Below are 16,756 nucleotides of genomic sequence, written 5' to 3' on the forward strand. Positions count from 1 at the left end.
CATCCAATTAAAACCGTTGGGCCAATTCCAAGATGGTTTTGACCCAACCCAACTCAACTTTGACTCATTCCAAGATTATTTTGGGCCGATTCCAAGACAGATTTTGGCCCAACCCAACTTTGAACCCAACCCAACTCAACTCTGACTCATTCCAAGATTATTTTGGACCAATTCCAAGATGATTTCGGCCTAACCCAACTTTGACTCATCCCAAGCCAATTTTGGGCCGATTTCAAGACGGGTTTGGCCCAACCCAACTCAGCCAACACTGGGCCAAACCCAACTTTGTCTCATTCCAAGATTATTTTGGGCCGATTCCAAGACGGTTTCAACCCAGCTTTTACTCATTCCAAGCCAATTTTGGATCAATTCCAAAATGGTTTTGACCCAACCCAACTTTGATCCATTCCAAGATTATTTTGGGCCGATTCCAAGATGATTTTGACCCAACCCAACCCAACTTTGACTCATCCCAAGATTATTTTAAGCCAAATCCAACCAAACCACATCCAATTAAAACCGTTGGGCCGATTCCAAGACAGGTTTTGGCCCAACCCAACTTTGAACCCAACCCAACTCAACTTTGACTTATCCCAAGATTATTTTGAGCTAATTTCATCCAACACTGGGCCAAACCAAACTTTGATCCATTCCAAGCCAATTTTGGGCCAATTTCAAGACAGTTTCAACCCAACTTTGGCTCATCCCAAGCCAATTTGGGGCGATTCCAAGATGATTTTGACCCAACCCAACCCAACTTTGACTCATTCCAAGCCAATTTTAAGCCAATTTCAGCCAAACCACATCCAATTAAAACCGTTGGGCCGATTTCAAGACAGGTTTTGACCCAACCCAACTCAACTTTGACTCATTCCAAGATTATTTTGGGCCAATTCCAAGACGGTTTCAACCCAACTTTGATCCATTCCAAGCCAATTTTGCACCAATTCCAACCAAACCACACCCAATTAAAACCGTGAGACGCCACTTTGACCACCCCACCACCCACCCAAACCCAACCCTGACCCAAACTTAACCGTTTCACCGCCGCTACACGGCGAGCAGCGCGGTGATGGGGCAGTGGTCGCTGCCCGCCGCGGCGCTGCGGATCTTGGAGTCGCACAGCGCCCCCAGCAGCCGCCGCGACACCACGGCGTAGTCGAGCCGCCAGCCCACGTTCCGCGCCCGCGCGCCGCCCAGGTAGGTCCAGAAGGTGAAGGCGCCGCGCGCCTCGGGGTACAGGTGGCGGAAGGAGTCGACGAAGCCGGCGTCCAGCAGCCGCGAGAAGCCCTCGCGCTCCTGCGGCGTGAAGCCGGGGCTGGCGCGGTTGGCGCGGGGGTGGCACAGGTCGATCTCCTGGTGCGCCACGTTGAGGTCCCCGCAGAGCAGCACCGGCTTGCGCGCGTCCAGGCGGCGCAGGAACGCCAGGAAGGCGGCGTCGAAGCGCTGCCGCGGCTCCAGGCGCACCAGGCCCCGCCCGGCGTTGGGCACGTAGGCGCAGACCACGAAGAGGGAGGGGAACTCGGCCGTCACCACGCGGCCGTCGGCGTCGTGCTCGGGGTCACCTGCAGGGGGGTGGAGTGAACTGGGAGCACTGGGGCTGAACTGGGGGCACTGGGAGTGAACTGGGAGTGACTGGGAGTGAACTGGGGGCGCTGGGAGTGAACTGGGAGTGACTGGGAGTGACTGGGGATGAGTTGGGAGGGACTGGAGGGAACTGGGATGGGGTTGGGAGTGAATTTGGGGCACTGGGAGTGAACTGGGGGCACTGGGAGTGACTGGGGATGAACTGGGAGGGACTGGGAGGGACTGGGAGTGACTGGGAGTGAATTAGGGGCACTGGGAGTGAACTGGGAGTGAACTGGGAGTGACTGGGAGTGACTGGGAGTGACTGGGGGAGCTGGGAGTGAACTGGGAGTGACTGGGAGTGAACTGGGAGTGACTGGGAGTGAACTGGGAGTGACTGGGGGTGACTGGGAGTGAACTGGGAGTGACTGGGAGTGACTGGGAGTGACTGGGAGTGACTGGGAGTGAACTGGGAGTGACTGGGAGTGACTGGGAGTGACTGGGGGAGCTGGGAGTGAACTGGGGGTGAACTGGGAGTGAGTGGAGAGAACTGGAAGTCACTGGGAATGAGTTGGGAGGGACTGGGAGTGACTGGGAGTGAACTGGGAGTGACTGGGAGTGAACTGGGAGTGAACTGGGAGTGACTGGGAGTGAATTGGGGGCACTGGGAGTGAACTGGGAGTGACTGGGAATGAGTTGGGAGGGACTGGGAGTGAACTGGGAGGGAGTTGGGAGTGACTGGGAGGGACTGGGAGTGACTGGGAGTGAACTGGGAGCACTGGGAGTGAATTGGGGGCACTGGGAGTGAACTGGGAGTGACTGGGAGTGACTGCGAGTGAACTGGGAGTGACTGGGAGTGACTGGGAGTGAACTGGAAGTGAACTGGGAGTGACTGGGAGTCACTGGGAGTGAACTGGGAGTGACTGGGATTGAATTTGGGGGCACTGGGAGTGACTGGGAGTGAACTGGGAGTGACTGGGAGTCACTGGGAGTGACTGGGGACGAGTTGGGATGGACTGGAGGGAACTGGGATGGGGTTAGGAGTGAACTGGGAGTGAACTGGGAGTGGCTGCGAGTGACTGGGAGTGACTGGGAGTGAGTTGGGAGGGACTGGGAGGGACTGGAGGGGACTGGGAGTGAACTGGGAGTGACTGGGGGAGCTGGGAGTGAACTGGGAGTGAACTGGCAGTGACTGGGAACGAGTTGGGATGGTCTGGAGGGAACTGGGAGTGACTGGGAGTGAACTGGGGGCACTGGGAGTGAACTGGGAGTGACTGGGAGTGACTGGGAGTGAACTGGAAGTGACTGGGGATGAGTTGGGAGGGACTGGAGGGAACTGGGATGGGGTTGGGAGTGAACTGGGAGCACTGGGAGTGAACTGGGGGCACTGGGAGTGACTGGGGATGAACTGGGAGGGACTGGGAGTGACTGGGAGTGAATTGGGGGCACTGGGAGTGACTGGGAGTGACTGGGAATGAGTTGGGAGGGACTGGAGGGGACTGGGATGGGGTTGGGAGTGAACTGGGAGTGACTGGGAGTGAACTGGGAGTCAGTGGGGATGAGCTGGGAGGGACTGGAGGGGACTGGGAATGAACTGGGAGTGACTGGGGATGAGTTGGGAGTGACTGGGAGTGACTGGGAGCGACTGGGTGTGACTGGGAGTGAACTGGGGGCACTGGGAGTGAACTGGGAGTGACTGGGAGTGAACTGGGAGTGACTGGGAGTGACTGGGGATGAGTTGGGATGGACTGGAGGGAACTGGGATGGGGTTAGGAGTGAACTGGGGGCACTGGGATTGAACTGGGACTGGCTGGGAGTGAACTGGGAGTGAACTGGGAGTAACTGGGGGTGACTGGGAGTGAACTGGGAGTGACTGGGGATGAGTTGGGAGGGGCTGGAGGGAACTGGGATGGGGTTGGGAGTGAATTTGGGGCACTGGGGCTGAACTGGGGGCACTGGGAGTGACTGGGAGTGAACTGGGAGTGGCTGGGGATGAGCTGGGAGGGAGTGGAGGGCACTGGGAGTGACTGGGAGTGAACTGGGAGTGACTGGGAGGGCACTGGGAGTGACTGGGAGTGACTGGGAGTGACTGGGAGTGACTGGAGAGAACTGGGAGGGGACTGGGATTTTAGGGAGGATTTTGGGGCGATTTGAGGCAATTTTGGGGCAGATTTTCAGGCGGTTTTGGGGCAATTTCGGGGCAAATTTGGGTGCATTTCAGGGCATTTTGGGGTGATTTTGGGTCACTGGATTGGGGCAGTTTTGGGGCGGTTTTGGGGTGGGTTTGGGGCCATTCCAGGGCAGATTTGGGGGTGATTTGAGCCAATTTTGGGGCCGATTTGGGTTCGTTTCAGGGCATTTTGGGGTGATTTTGGGGCAGATTTTGGGGCAGAATTTCGGGTGGATTTGGGTTCATTTCAGGGCAATTTGGGGTGATTTTGAGTCGATGGATTGGGGCGGTTTTGGGGCGATTTCGGGGCAGATTTGGGTGCATTTCAGGGCATTTTGGGGTGATTTTGGGTCGATGGATCGGGCCGGTTTTGGGGCGATTTGAGCCAATTTTGGGGCAGATTTGAGGCAATTTTGGGGCAGATTTTTTGGTGGTTTTGGGTTCATTTCAGGGCATTTTGGGTCGATGGATTGGGGAATATTTTGGGGCGATTTGAGCCGATTTTGGGGTAGATTTTTGGGTGGATTTGGGTGCATTTCAGGGCATTTTGGGGTGATTTTGTGTCGCTGTTTTGGGCCGGTTTTGGGGCGGTTTTGGGGCGATTTCGGGGCAGATTTGGGTTCATTTCAGGGCATTTTGTGGCAGAATTTGGGGCAGATTTTCGGGTGGATTTGGGTTCATTTCAGGGCATTTTGGGGTGATTTTGGGTCACTGGACTGGGGCGGTTTTGGGGCGATTTCGGGGCAGATTTGGGTTCATTTCAGGGCATTTTGGGTCAATGGATTGGGGCGGTTTTGGGGCCATTTTGGGGCAGATTTTGGGGCAGATTTTTCGGTGGATTTGGGTGCATTTCAGGGCATTTTGGGGTGATTTTGGGTCACTGGACTGGGGTGGTTTTGGGGCCATTTCAGGTGGATTTGGGGCCATTCCAGGTGGATTTGGGGGTGATTTGAGCCAATTTTGGGGCAGATTTGGGTTCATTTCAGGGCATTTTGGGGTGATTTCGGGGCTGATTTTGGGGCAGATTTTGGGGCAGAATTTCAGGTGGATTTGGGTTCATTTCAGGGCATTTTGGGTCGCTGTTTTGGGGTAGTTTTGGGACCATTTGAGCCAATTTTGGGGCAGATTTTCAGGCGGTTTTGGGGCAGATTTCAGGGCAGATTTGGGGCAGATTTTTGGGTGGATTTGGGTTCATTTCAGGGCATTTTGGGTCGATGGATTGGGGCGGTTTTGGGGTGATTTGAGCCAATTTTGGGGCAGATTTTCAGGCAGATTTGGGTTCATTTCAGGGCATTTTGGGGTGATTTTGGGTCACTGGATTGGGGCGGTTTTGATACAATTTGAGCCGATTTTGGGGCAGAATTTCGGGTGGATTTGGGTTCATTTCAGGGCATTTTGGGGTGATTTTGGGTCGCTGGACTGGGCCGGTTTTGGGGCCATTTTGGGCGGTTTTGGGGTGATTCTGGGCAGTTTTGGGGCGATTTTGGGTCCGTTGTGCGTCCCTCACCGATGCCGTAGGTGACGTCCAGCGGCTCGCTCCTGGCCAGCAGCCCCACGCCGCTGTAGCCCGGCCGGTCCTGGGCGCTGCTCCAGAACTGGTGGGGCAGCCCCGGCAGCGCCCGCACCTCAGCGGGCACGGCCGCCGCCGCGCACTTGGTCTCCTGCAGGCACAGCACGTCCGGCGCCTCCTCCTGCACCCACTGCGGGGAACCGGAATCAGGGATTCCAAATTCAGACCAAATTGGGCAAATTCGTGTGCAGGGGAACCCCAAAATTGCATCAGGGGGCGTCCAAAATGGATGGGGAACCCCCAAATGGATGGGGAAGCCTTCCAAAATTTATGGGAACCCATAAAATGGATGGGGAACGCTTCCAAAATTTATGGGAACGCTTCCAAAATTTATAGGGAGCTCCAAAATTTATGGGGATCCCAAAATGGATGGGGGAGGTTCCAAAATTTATAGGGATCCTAAAATATTTATGGGGAGCCCCAAAATGGATGGGGAACCCCCAAAATGGATGGGGGACGCTTCCAAAATTTATGGGGAGCCCCCAAAATGGATGGGAACGCTTCCAAAGTTTATGGGGAGCCCCAAAAATGGATGGGGAGCCCCAAAAATGGATGGGGAGCCCCCAAAATGGATGGGGAGCCCCAAAATGGATGGGGAATCCTTCCAAAATTTATGGGGATCCCAAAATATTTATGGGGAGCCCCAAAATGGATGGGGAGCCCCAAAATGGATGGGGGAGGTTCCAAAATTTATGGGAGTCCCAAAATGGATGGGGGAGGTTCCAAAATTTATGGGGAGCCCCCAAAATGGATGGGGAACCCCCAAAGTGGATGGGGAACCCTTCCAAAATTTATGGGGAGCCCCAAAATTTATGGGGAGCCCCAAAATTTATGGGGAGCCCCAGAATGGATGAGAACGCTTCCAAAATTTATAGGGAGCTCCAAAATGGATGGGGGACACTTCCAAAATTTATGGGAATCCTCAAAATAGATGGAGAGCCCCAAAATTTATGGGGAGCCCCAAAATGGATGGGAACGCTTCCAAAATTTATGGGGAGCCCCAAAATTTATGGGAATCCCCAAAATGGATGGGAAACCCTTCCAAAATTTATGGGGAGCCCCAAAATGGATGGGGGAGGTTCCAAAATTTATGGGGATCCCAAAATATTTATGGGGAGCCCCAAAATGGATGGGGAGCCCCAAAATGGATGGGGGAGGTTCCAAAATTTATGGGGAGACCCAACATGGATGGGGAACGCCCAAAATGGATGGGGAGCCCCAGAATGGATGGGAACGCTTCCAAAATTTATGGGGAGCCCCAAAATTTATGAGGAGCTCCAAAATGGATGGGAACCCCCAAAATGGATGGGGGAGGTTCCAAAATTTATGGGGATCCCAAAATGGATGGGAACGCTTCCAAAATTTATGGGGAGCCCCAAAATTTATGGGGAGCCTCCAAAATGGATGGGGGAGGTTCCAAAATTTATGGGAATGCTTCCAAAATTTATGGGAGTCCCAAAATGGATGGGGGAGGTTCCAAAATGGATGGAGGACGCTTCCAAAATTTATGGGGAACCCCAAAATGGATGGGAACGCTTCCAAAATTTATGGGAGTCCCAAAATGGATGGGGGAGGTTCCAAAATTTATGGGAATGCTTCCAAAATTTATGGGAGTCCCAAAATGGATGGGGGAGGTTCCAAAATTTATGGGGATCCCAAAATATTTATGGGGAGCCCCAAAATGGATGGGGGAGATTCCAAAATTTATGGGGAGCCCCAAAATGGATGGGGGAGATTCCAAAATTTATGGGGAGCCCCAAAATTTATGGGGAGCCCCAAAATGGATGGGGGAGATTCCAAAATTTATGGGAATCCCCAAAATGGATGGGGGAGGTTCCAAAATTTATGGGAGTCCCAAAATGGATGGGGGAGGTTCCAAAATTTATAGGGATCCTAAAATATTTATGGGGAGCCCCAAAATGGACGGGGAACCCCCAAAGTGGATGGGGAATGGTTCCAAAATTTATGGGGAGCCCCAAAATTTATGGGGAGCCCCAAAATTTATGGGGAGCCCCAAAATGGGTGGGGAACGCTTCCAAAATTTATGGGGAGACCCAAAATGGATGAGGGAGGTTCCAAAATTTATGGGAACCCTTCCAAAATTTATGGGAATGCTTCCAAAATTTATGGGAGTCCCAAAATGGATGGGGGAGGTTCCAAAATTTATGGGGATCCCAAAATATTTATGGGGAGCCCCAAAATGGATGGGGAGCCCCCAAAATGGATGGGGAACCCTTCCAAAATTTATGGGGAGCCCCAAAATTTATGGGGAACCTCCAAAATGGATGGGGAACACCAAAATGGATGGGGAGCCCTTCTAAAATTTATGGGGAGCCCCAAAATGGATGGGAACCCTTCCAAAATTTATGGGGAGCCCCAAAATGGATGGGAACCCTTCCAAAATTTATGGGAGTCCCAAAATGGATGGAGAACACTTCCAAAATTTATGGGGAGCCCCAAAAATTTATGAGGATCCCAAAAGTTTATGGGGTGCTGCCTCAGCTCCACCCAAAATCTGTGGTTGGCCCCTCCCACCCCCACAAGCTCCTCCCACATCCACACAGGCCCCGCCCAAACCCACCCAGACTCACCTGGCCCCGCCCTGACTCACCTGGCCCCGCCCAGACTCCCCTGGGCCCCGCCCTTGCCCCACCCAGCCCCGCCCTGACTCACCTGGCCCCGCCCAGACTCCCCTGGGCCCCGCCCTTGCCCCACCCAGCCCCACCCAGACTCACCTGGGCCCCACCCAAACCCCGCCCTGACACACCTGGCCCCTCCCAGACTCACCTGGGCCCCACCCAGACTCACCTGGGCCCACCCAAACCTCGCCCAGACTCACCTGGGCCCCACCCAGCCCCACCCAGACTCCCCTGGGCCCCGCCCTTGCCCCACCCAGCCCCGCCCTGACTCACCTGGGCCCCGCCCTTGCCCCACCCAGACTCACCTGGGCCCCGCCCAAACCCCACCCAGCCCCGCCCTGACTCACCTGGGCCCCACCCAAACCCTGCCCTGACTCACCTGGGCCCCACCCAGCCCCACCCTGACTCACCTGGGCCCCGCCCTTGCCCCACCCAAACCCCACCATGACTCACCTGGGCCCCGCCCAGCCCCGCCCAGACTCACCTGGGCCCCACCCAGACTCACCTGGGCCCCACCCAGCCCCGCCCAGACTCACCTGGGCCCCACCCTTGCCCCACCCAGACTCACCTGGGCCCCGCCCTTGCCCCGCCCAGCCCCGCCTCACCTGGGCCCGCCCAGACTCACCTGGGCCCCGCCCTTGCGCACCCAGCCCCGCCCAGACTCACCTGGGCCCCACCCAGACTCACCTGGGCCCCGCCCTTGCCCCACCCAGCCCCGCCCTGACTCACCTGGGCCCCGCCCTTGCCCCACCCAGCCCCGCCCAGACTCACCTGGGCCCCGCCCTTGCGCACCCACGCCCGCAGCCCGTCCACGTTCCACGAGGTCACCTTGAGCGTCCAGCGCCGCCCGTCGGGCGTGGCCTCGCGGGTGGGCGGGTCCTCGTAGGGCGGGGCCGGCGCCGCCTTGGCCGCCTTGGCCGCCTTGGCCGGGCTGGGCCCTGCGCGGGGAGCGGTTACTGGGAGCACTGGGAGCACTGGGAGCACTGGGAGGGGGGCTGGGGGGGACTGGGAGGGGCTGGTTGGCGTGGACTGGGTTGTACTGGGAGATACTGGGAGATACTGGGTTATACTGGGTTGTACTGGGTTAAACTGGGTTGTACTGGGATATACTGGGTTGTATTGGGTTATACTGGGTTGTACTGGGTTGCACTGGGTTGTACTGGGTTGTACTGGGTTATACTGGGAGATACTGGGTTGTACTGGGTTATACTGGGAGATACTGGGTTGTACTGGGAGATACTGGGTTGTACTGGGTTGTACTGGGTTGTACTGGGTTGTACTGGGTTGTACTGGGTTGTACTGGGTTATACTGGGTGATACTGGGTTATACTGGGTTATACTGGGTCGTACTGGTTTATACTTGGTTATACTGGATTATACCAGGTTGTACTGGGTTAAACTGGGTTGTACTGGGTTATACTGGGTTGTACTGGGTTACACTGGGTGATACTGGGTTATACTGGGTCATACTGGGTTATACCGGGTTATACTGGGTTGTACTGGGTTATACTGGGATATACTGGGTTATACTGGGTTAAACTGGCTTGTACTGGCTTAAATTGGGATGTACTGGTTTATACTGGGTTGTACTGGGTTATATCGGGTTGTACTGGGTTGTACTGGGTCATACTTGGTTATACTGGGTCATACTGGGTCATACTGGGTTATAATGGATTGTACTGGGTTGTGCTGAGTTATACTGGGTTAAACTGGGTTGTACTGGGTTATACTGGTTTATACTTGGTTATACTGGGAGATACTGGGTTGTACTGGGTCATACCGGGTTGTACTGGGTCATACTGGGTGATACTGGGTTGTACTGGGTTATTCTGGGTTGTACTGGGTTATACTGGCTGAAATTGGGTTGTACTGGGTTATACTGGGTTATACCGGGTTGTACTGGGTTAAACTGGGTTGTACTGGGTTATACTGGGTTGTACCAGGTTGTACTGGGTTATATTTGTTTATACTGGGTTATACTGGGTTATACTGGGTTACACCGGGTTGTACTGGGTTAAACTGGGTCATACTGGGTTATACTGGGTCGTACTGGGTTATACTGGGTTAAACTGGGTTATACTGGGTCATACTGGGTTGTACTGGGTTATACTGGGTTATACAGGTTTGTACTGGGTTATACTGGGTTGTACTGGGTTATACCGGGTTATATTGGGTTGTACTGGGTTATACTGGGTTATACTGGGTTGTACTGGGTTGTACTGGTTTATAATGGATTATACTGGGTCGTACTGGGTTATACCGGGTTGTACTGGGTTATACTGGGAGATACTGGGTTGTACTGGGTTATACTGGGTTATACTGGGTTGTACTGGGTTGTACTGGGTTATACTGGCTTAAGTTGGGTTGTACTGGGTCATACTGGGTTATACTGGGTTATACTGGGTTAAACTGGGTTGTACTGGGTTATACTGGGTTGTACTGGTTTATACTTGATTATACTTGGCTAAACTGGGTCATACTGGGTTATACTGGTTTGTACTGGGTTATACTGGGTTTTGCACGGCTTATCCTGGGCTCCATTGGGTTACAGTGGGTCGCACTGGGTTTCACTGGGCTGTGCCAGGGTCCACAGCGTTGTGTGGCCTATACTGGTCCGTACTGGTCCGTACTGGTCCGTACTGGTCCGTACTGGTCCGTACTGGTCCGTACTGGTCCGTACTGGTCACTCACCGTCCTCGTCCCCGCTGCCGCTCTCCTCCTTCTTCTTCCCGCGCTTTGGCATGGCGCAGGCCCCGCCCACAAGGCACCGGACACGCCCCCTCAGGCTCAGAGCCCCGCCCCTGCACCGGGGAGCCAGGCCGCCATTAGAGCGGGCCCCGCGGCCAATCAGAGCGCGCCTCACATCAGCTCAGCCAATCAGAGCGCGCCTCACTCTTAATCCCCGCCTCCCCGCCACAGCTCAGCCAATCAGAGCGCGCCTCACCCTTAATCCCCGCCTCCCCGCCACAGCTCAGCCAATCAGAGCGCGCCTCCCCTCACGCAGCGCTGCCCAATCAGCGCCCGCCGCCGCCACGTGCTGCGCTGGGGGCCGAACCGGGGCCGAACCGGGGCCGAACCGGGGCTGGAACCGGGGCTGGAACCGGGGCTGGAACCGGGACCGATCGGGTCCAAACAGCGCCCGGTGCCCTTCGCTAAACCCGCCCGGTCTCCTCCCCCCGCCGCCAGCTGCCAATCATCTCCCGCAGCGACCAATCGGCGCCCGCCGCTCTCCCGGTTAAACCCGCCCCCCCCGCCTTCCCCCGCATCCCCACCAATCAGGGCCCGCCGTACCTCAGCTCCCGGGACCAATCAGCGCCCGCGGCGGCGCCGCGCGGGACCAATCAGCGGCGGCGGGAACGGCGCGAGCGGCTCCGCGCGCGCGGGAACCGTGAGGGGAGGGATGAATGGAGGGGGCGTGACCGGAACCGGAAACGCCCCTCAGGAGGGGAAGGCGGGGAGCGGAAGTGACGTAGAGGAACGGCGGAAGAAGCGCGGAGAGTGAAGCGGCGGCGGCGTGACGTCACCGGCGAGCCCGGTTAGCCCGGTTGTGACGTCATGCCGACCGTGCTGGGCCTGGAGGGCTCCGCCAACAAGGTGGGCGCGGGGGTGGTGCGGGACGGCGCCGTCCTCAGCAACTGCCGCGCCACCTACGTCACGCCGCCGGGACAGGGTGACGCCATTTTCCCCCTCCCCGCCTCCCCCGGTGTCCCCCCGCCATCGCTGACCCCTCCTCACCCCCCTCAGGCTTCGCCCCCGGCCCCACCGGGCGGCACCACCGCGCCGTGCTGCTGGGCCTGATCCGGGACGCGCTGCGGGAGGCGGGGGTCGAGCCCCGGGACCTCGATGGGGTCGCGTTCACCAAGGGTGAGGGGAGAAAACGACCCCAAAAAAACCTCAAAAAATAGAACCGAGGCCACAGAAACCCCCAGAGATCCCCTCAGGGAGAGGGTCTGGGGGGCTCCAGGGGTTTGGGGGGGTCCTGAGGGGATCTTGGAGGGGTTCCGGGGGGATTGTTAGGGCGGTGTGACCCCGATTTTGGGTTAGGCCTCAGGGTGGGCCCCATGGGCGAGACCATTATGTGGGGCTGGGGGGGGGGATTGGGGTGTTCCAGGAGGGATTTTGGGGGGGTTCTGGACGATCCCATTTCCTCTGGGGGGGGTTCTGGGGTTTTTGGGGGGTTCTGGACGATCCCACCTGCTCTGGGGGGGTTCTGGACGATCCCACTGCTCTGGGGGGGGGTTCTGGACGATCCCATTTGCTCTGGGGGGGGGTTCTGGACGATCCCATTTGCTCTGGGGGGGGGTTCTGGACGATCCCATTGCTCTGGGGGGGGTTCTGGACGATCCCACTGCTCTGAGGGGGGTTCTGGACGATCCCATTTCCTCTGGGGGGGGTTCTGGATGATCCCACCTGCCCTGGGGGGGTTCTGGACGATCCCACCTTCTGTGGGGGGGGGTTCTGGATGATCCCACCTGCCCTGGGGGGGTTATGGACGATCCCACCTTCTGTGGGGGGGGGTTCTGGACGATCCCACTGCTCTGGGGGGGGTCTGGACGATCCCACTGCTCTGGGGGGGGTTCTGGACGATCCCACTTGATCTGGGGGGGTTCTGGACGATCCCATTTGCTCTGGGGGGGTTCAGGACGATCCCACTGCTCTGGGGGGGTTCTGGATGATCCCATTTGCTCTGGGGGGGGTTCTGGACCATCCCACCTGCCCTGGGGGGGTTCTGGACGATCCCACCTGCCCTGGGGGGGGTTCTGGACGATCCCACCTGCCCTGAGGGGGTTCTGGACGATCCCATTGCTCTGGGGGGGGGTTCTGGACGATCCCATTTGCTCTGGGGGGGTTCTGGACGATCCCACTGCTCTGGGGGGGGTTCTGGACGATCCCACTGCTCTGAGGGGGGGGTTGTGGACCATCCCACTGCTCTGGGGGGGGTTCTGGACGATCCCATTTCCTCTGGGGGGGGGTTATGGACGATCCCATTTGCTCTGGGGTTTGGGGGGGGGTTCTGGACGATCCCATTTGCCCCGTGGGGGGTTTTTTTTTTTCGGCAGGCCCCGGCATGGGCGCCCCCCTGGCCGTGGTGGCGGCCGTGGCGCGGACGCTGGCGCAGCTGTGGCGGCGCCCCCTGCTGGCCGTGAACCACTGCGTGGGGCACATCGAGATGGGGCGGCTGCTGGGCCGCGCCCCCGACCCGCTGGCGCTCTACGTCAGCGGCGGCAACACCCAGGTGCCCTGTCGCGACATGGGGGCGGCGATATCGCGAGATATCGTGAGAGAACGGGCGATATCGTGCGATATCGTGAGGGAGGAGGGAGAGAATGGGCGATATCGCGACATATCGTGACGGAGGAGGGAGAGAACGGGCGATATCGCGATATATCGTGGGGGAGGAGGGAGAGAATGTGCGATATCGTGCGATATCGTGCGATATCGTGAGAGAGGAGTGAGAAAACAGGCGATATCGTGAGGGAGGAGGGAGGGAACGGCCGATATCGCGATATATCGCGATATATCGCAGGTGATCGCCTACTCCCGGCGCCGTTACCGGATCCTGGGCGAGACCGTGGACGTGGCCGTGGGGAACTGCATCGACCGACTGGCCCGGCTGCTCCAGGTGAGCCACGCCCTGCTGGCCACACCCAAAGAGGCCACGCCCACCAGGCCACGCCCACTCTGACCCCTCCCCTTTTCCCACAGATCCCCAACGCCCCCAGCCCCGGATACAACGTGGAGCAGCTGGCCAAGAGGTGACCCCAAAATCCCCCAAAATCACCCCAAAATCCCCTAAAATTTCCCAAAATCCCCCAAATTCACCCCAAATCCCAGGGGCCGCCGCCTGATCCCGCTGCCCTACGTGGTCAAGGGTCTGGATGTTTCCTTCTCGGGGCTCCTCTCCCACCTCCAGGTACCCCAAAACCCCCTGAAATCACCCCAAAATCCCCCAAAATTAGAGGGGAAAACCCTAAAATTTTAAATTTCTTTTTTTTTTTAATTTTCTAGGCTGTGACCCCAAAATTGTTGGAGTCGGGGGAGGCGACGCCGGAGGATTTGTGCTTCTCCCTGCAGGTGGGGAAATCGGGATTTTGGGGGAATTAATTGGGGTCTGGAGGGGATTAATTGGGGATTAATTAGGATTTGAGGGCATTAATTAGTATTTGAGGTGATTAATTAGGGTTTGGCAGCCATCAAAGGGAGTCTGGGCATCATTAATGAATTTGTGATGTAATTTTGGGCCCTTAATGAGATTTTAGGGAGGATTTATGAGGGTTTAGGAGATGTGAGGGGATTTTGGGGGGGGTTTGGGGTTTCCTGCAATTTTGGGAATTTTTTTTTGGGGGGGGACAGGAGACGGCGTTCGCCATGCTGGCCGAGGTGACGGAGCGCGCGCTGGCGCTGACCCGGGCCAGACACCTGCTGCTCGTGGGGGGCGTGGCCTGTGAGTGGGCGTGGTCATACCTGGGGTGGGCGTGGTCACACCTGGGATGGGCGTGGTCACACCTGGGAGGGTGTTTTCACACCTGGGGTGGGCGTGGTCACACCTGGGAGGGTGTTTTCACACCTGGGGTGGGCGTGGTCACACCTGAGGTGGGCGTGGCTTCATAAAGAGGGGTGTGACCCCAACCTGGGGGCCGAGGGAGGAGCCACGCCCACCTCACCTGTGTGCCACGCCCACCTCACCTGTGCGCCCAGGTAACCACCGGCTCCAGGAGATGCTGCAGACGATGTGCCGCGCCCGCGGCGCCGAGCTGTGCCCCGTGGACGACAGGTGAGGGCGTGGCCCGGCCCCAGGGGGTGGGACACACCTGTGGGACACACCCATGGACACACCCGTGACCTTTGACCCCAGGTACTGCATCGACAACGGCGCCATGATCGCCCAGGCGGGGTGGGAGATGCTGCGGGTGGGTCAGGTGACGGAGCTCAGCCAATCAGGGATCACGCAGAGGTGAGGGGGGCGTGGCCGGACAGGTGGGCATAGGTGGGGACGGCCTGACCTCTGACCTTTGACCTCTGGCTGCACGCAGGTACCGGACAGACGAGGTGGAGGTGACCTGGCGGGACTGAGGTGACCATGCCCCTAATGGCCACGCCCATTTAATAAACCTCACCATTTAATAAACCGCACCATTTAATAAACCTCACCATTTAATAAACCACACCCATTTAATAAACCACACCGTTTAATAAACCACGCCCATTTAATAAACCACGTCCATTTAATAAACCACACCATATAATAAACCACGCCCATTTAATAAACCACGCCCATTTAATAAACCACACCCCTTTGATAAACCACACCCCTTTAATAAACCACACCATTTAGTAAACCACGCCCATTTAATAAACCACACCGTTTAATAAACCACACCCATTTGATAAACCACACCATTTGATAAACCACACCATTTAATAAACCACGCCATTTAATAAACCACACCATGTAATAAACCACGCCCATTTAATAAACCACGCCCATTTAATAAACCACACCCCCCAAATATTCTGGCCATGCCCCTTCATTTGTGGATTACATCATTTTATTGGTGACCCCGCCCACCTAGAGAGGACCAATCAGCGCCTGACACTGCCTGTCTATCACTGGTGGAGGTGTTCCCTCCCTTTGTCAATCATCTGCGAGCCACGCCCCTTGTTTTAATTATGGCGCCAGACTGTGCCAGCGCCTCATTTGCATAACCACACCCCTGCCTGGCACGTAATGATGCCCAGTGACCAATAGGGTTATTTGGCTCGGAGCGCCAGCCAATAGCAGCGCGGAGGGGGCGTGGCTGTGCTGAGGGGGGCTGGCGGGCGAGTGCGGGGTCGGCTCAGTCTGTGAGGGGCCGGCGAAGGGATCGCAGAGCGAGCAAATTGGGGTAAAATCGCCGGCTACCGGGCAAGGCGGCTCTTTTGTGCGTGCTTTTCTATCGCGACATGCCCCCCGATCGCGATCCCGACCCGCGTTCCCCCCGTCGCCGCCAGCCGCGGGCGCTCGGGGTTTTAGCGGCGTCGCAGAGCAGCGGGCGGCTCCTTCTTCACCCGGCGGAGCAGAGGCGGCTCCGGGGCCCGGATTTTGGGGGGTCGCACAAAAGTTCTGGGACGGGCCGTGAGGGGCCGGGGGGCTCCGGGGCCCGGATTTTGGGGGGTCGCACAAAAATTCCGTGAGGGGCCGGGGGGCTCCGGGGTCCGGATTTTGGGGGGTCGCACAAAAGTTCCGTGAGGGGCCGGGAGGTTCTCGGGCGGGCCCGCTCTGACTCCGATTCTCTTCCCTCAGGTGGAGCCGCCGGCGGGAAACGGCTTCTGGACGATCTCCACTGCATACCGTGCTTTTTACCTGTTGGTATTTTTATTTTTTATATTTTTTTGCTTTACTTGGGGATTATTTCCCCTCACGATTCGATCCTCCACCACGCGTCTCTCTGTTTTCGGCGCCGGGAAAGCACGCCACCAAAACATCCGGTTTTATCCCTTTATTTCCTATTTTTATTTTTCGCTTTGCTAAGTTCCACCATTTCTAGGGAGATTTTGGAGATTTTGGGTTTATAACTCTTTATTTTCTATTTTTCCAGGTTTTTTTCTGTTAAAATATTGTTTTAATATTATTGATGTGTTTGTTTTACTGATCGCTGGAATAAATCCTGATTTACTGTCGATTTTGGTGAGGGGAAATATAAAAATTATTTTAAGAGGGTTTTTAAATAAAAATACGTTTTAAATAAAAACGCGGGCCCGGTTTGAGCCCGTGAGGGCCGTGAGGGGCGGGGGGGCGGGGCCAGCGAGCGGCGGGAAAATGGGAGGGCG

General features: G+C 56.9%; 2 protein-coding genes across 2 annotated transcripts; one reads left to right on the forward strand and one right to left on the reverse strand.

Moving 5' to 3' along the window:
• Window positions 1–1,015: 1,015 nt before the first annotated feature.
• On the reverse strand, window positions 1,016–11,323 carry APEX1 (apurinic/apyrimidinic endodeoxyribonuclease 1). The gene is made up of 5 exons (XM_033084396.2): window positions 11,237–11,323; window positions 10,637–10,746; window positions 8,717–8,883; window positions 5,244–5,436; window positions 1,016–1,565 (listed from the first exon to the last, which is right to left on the reverse strand). Exons 2-5 carry the CDS (start codon window positions 10,686–10,688, stop codon window positions 1,051–1,053), a joined length of 927 nt encoding a protein of 308 aa, XP_032940287.1. The 5' UTR covers window positions 10,689–10,746; window positions 11,237–11,323; the 3' UTR covers window positions 1,016–1,050.
• An 86-nt stretch (window positions 11,324–11,409) lies between these two features.
• LOC117010146 (O-sialoglycoprotein endopeptidase) lies at window positions 11,410–16,608 on the forward strand. Its single transcript, XM_033084395.2, has 12 exons — window positions 11,410–11,615; window positions 11,690–11,809; window positions 13,006–13,181; window positions 13,473–13,568; window positions 13,652–13,701; window positions 13,781–13,859; window positions 13,955–14,020; window positions 14,300–14,390; window positions 14,645–14,720; window positions 14,802–14,900; window positions 14,980–15,020; window positions 16,230–16,608. Exons 1-11 carry the CDS (start codon window positions 11,501–11,503, stop codon window positions 15,017–15,019), a joined length of 1,008 nt encoding a protein of 335 aa, XP_032940286.1. The 5' UTR covers window positions 11,410–11,500; the 3' UTR covers window position 15,020; window positions 16,230–16,608.
• Window positions 16,609–16,756: the final 148 nt, after the last annotated feature.

The sequence above is a fragment of the Catharus ustulatus genome, chromosome 38 (genome assembly GCF_009819885.2).
Source record: "Catharus ustulatus isolate bCatUst1 chromosome 38, bCatUst1.pri.v2, whole genome shotgun sequence".
Taxonomy (NCBI): domain Eukaryota; kingdom Metazoa; phylum Chordata; class Aves; order Passeriformes; family Turdidae; genus Catharus; species Catharus ustulatus.

Bases quoted from the DNA above. Each gene is read 5' to 3' on its own strand.
- APEX1 (XM_033084396.2), bottom strand. From the start codon at position 10,688: ATGCCAAAGCGCGGGAAGAAGAAGGAGGAGAGCGGCAGCGGGGACGAG. The intron at 8,884-10,636 runs GTGAGTGACCAG...CTCCCCGCGCAG, and splicing joins CGGCAGCGGGGACGAGGACG to GGCCCAGCCCGGCCAAGGCG. The intron at 5,437-8,716 runs GTGAGTCTGGGC...GGTTCCCCGCAG, and splicing joins TGCGCAAGGGCGGGGCCCAG to TGGGTGCAGGAGGAGGCGCC.
- LOC117010146 (XM_033084395.2), top strand. From the start codon at position 11,501: ATGCCGACCGTGCTGGGCCTGGAGGGCTCCGCCAACAAGGTGGGCGCG. The intron at 11,616-11,689 runs GTGACGCCATTT...CACCCCCCTCAG, and splicing joins CGTCACGCCGCCGGGACAGG to GCTTCGCCCCCGGCCCCACC. The intron at 14,721-14,801 runs GTGAGGGCGTGG...CTTTGACCCCAG, and splicing joins CTGTGCCCCGTGGACGACAG to GTACTGCATCGACAACGGCG.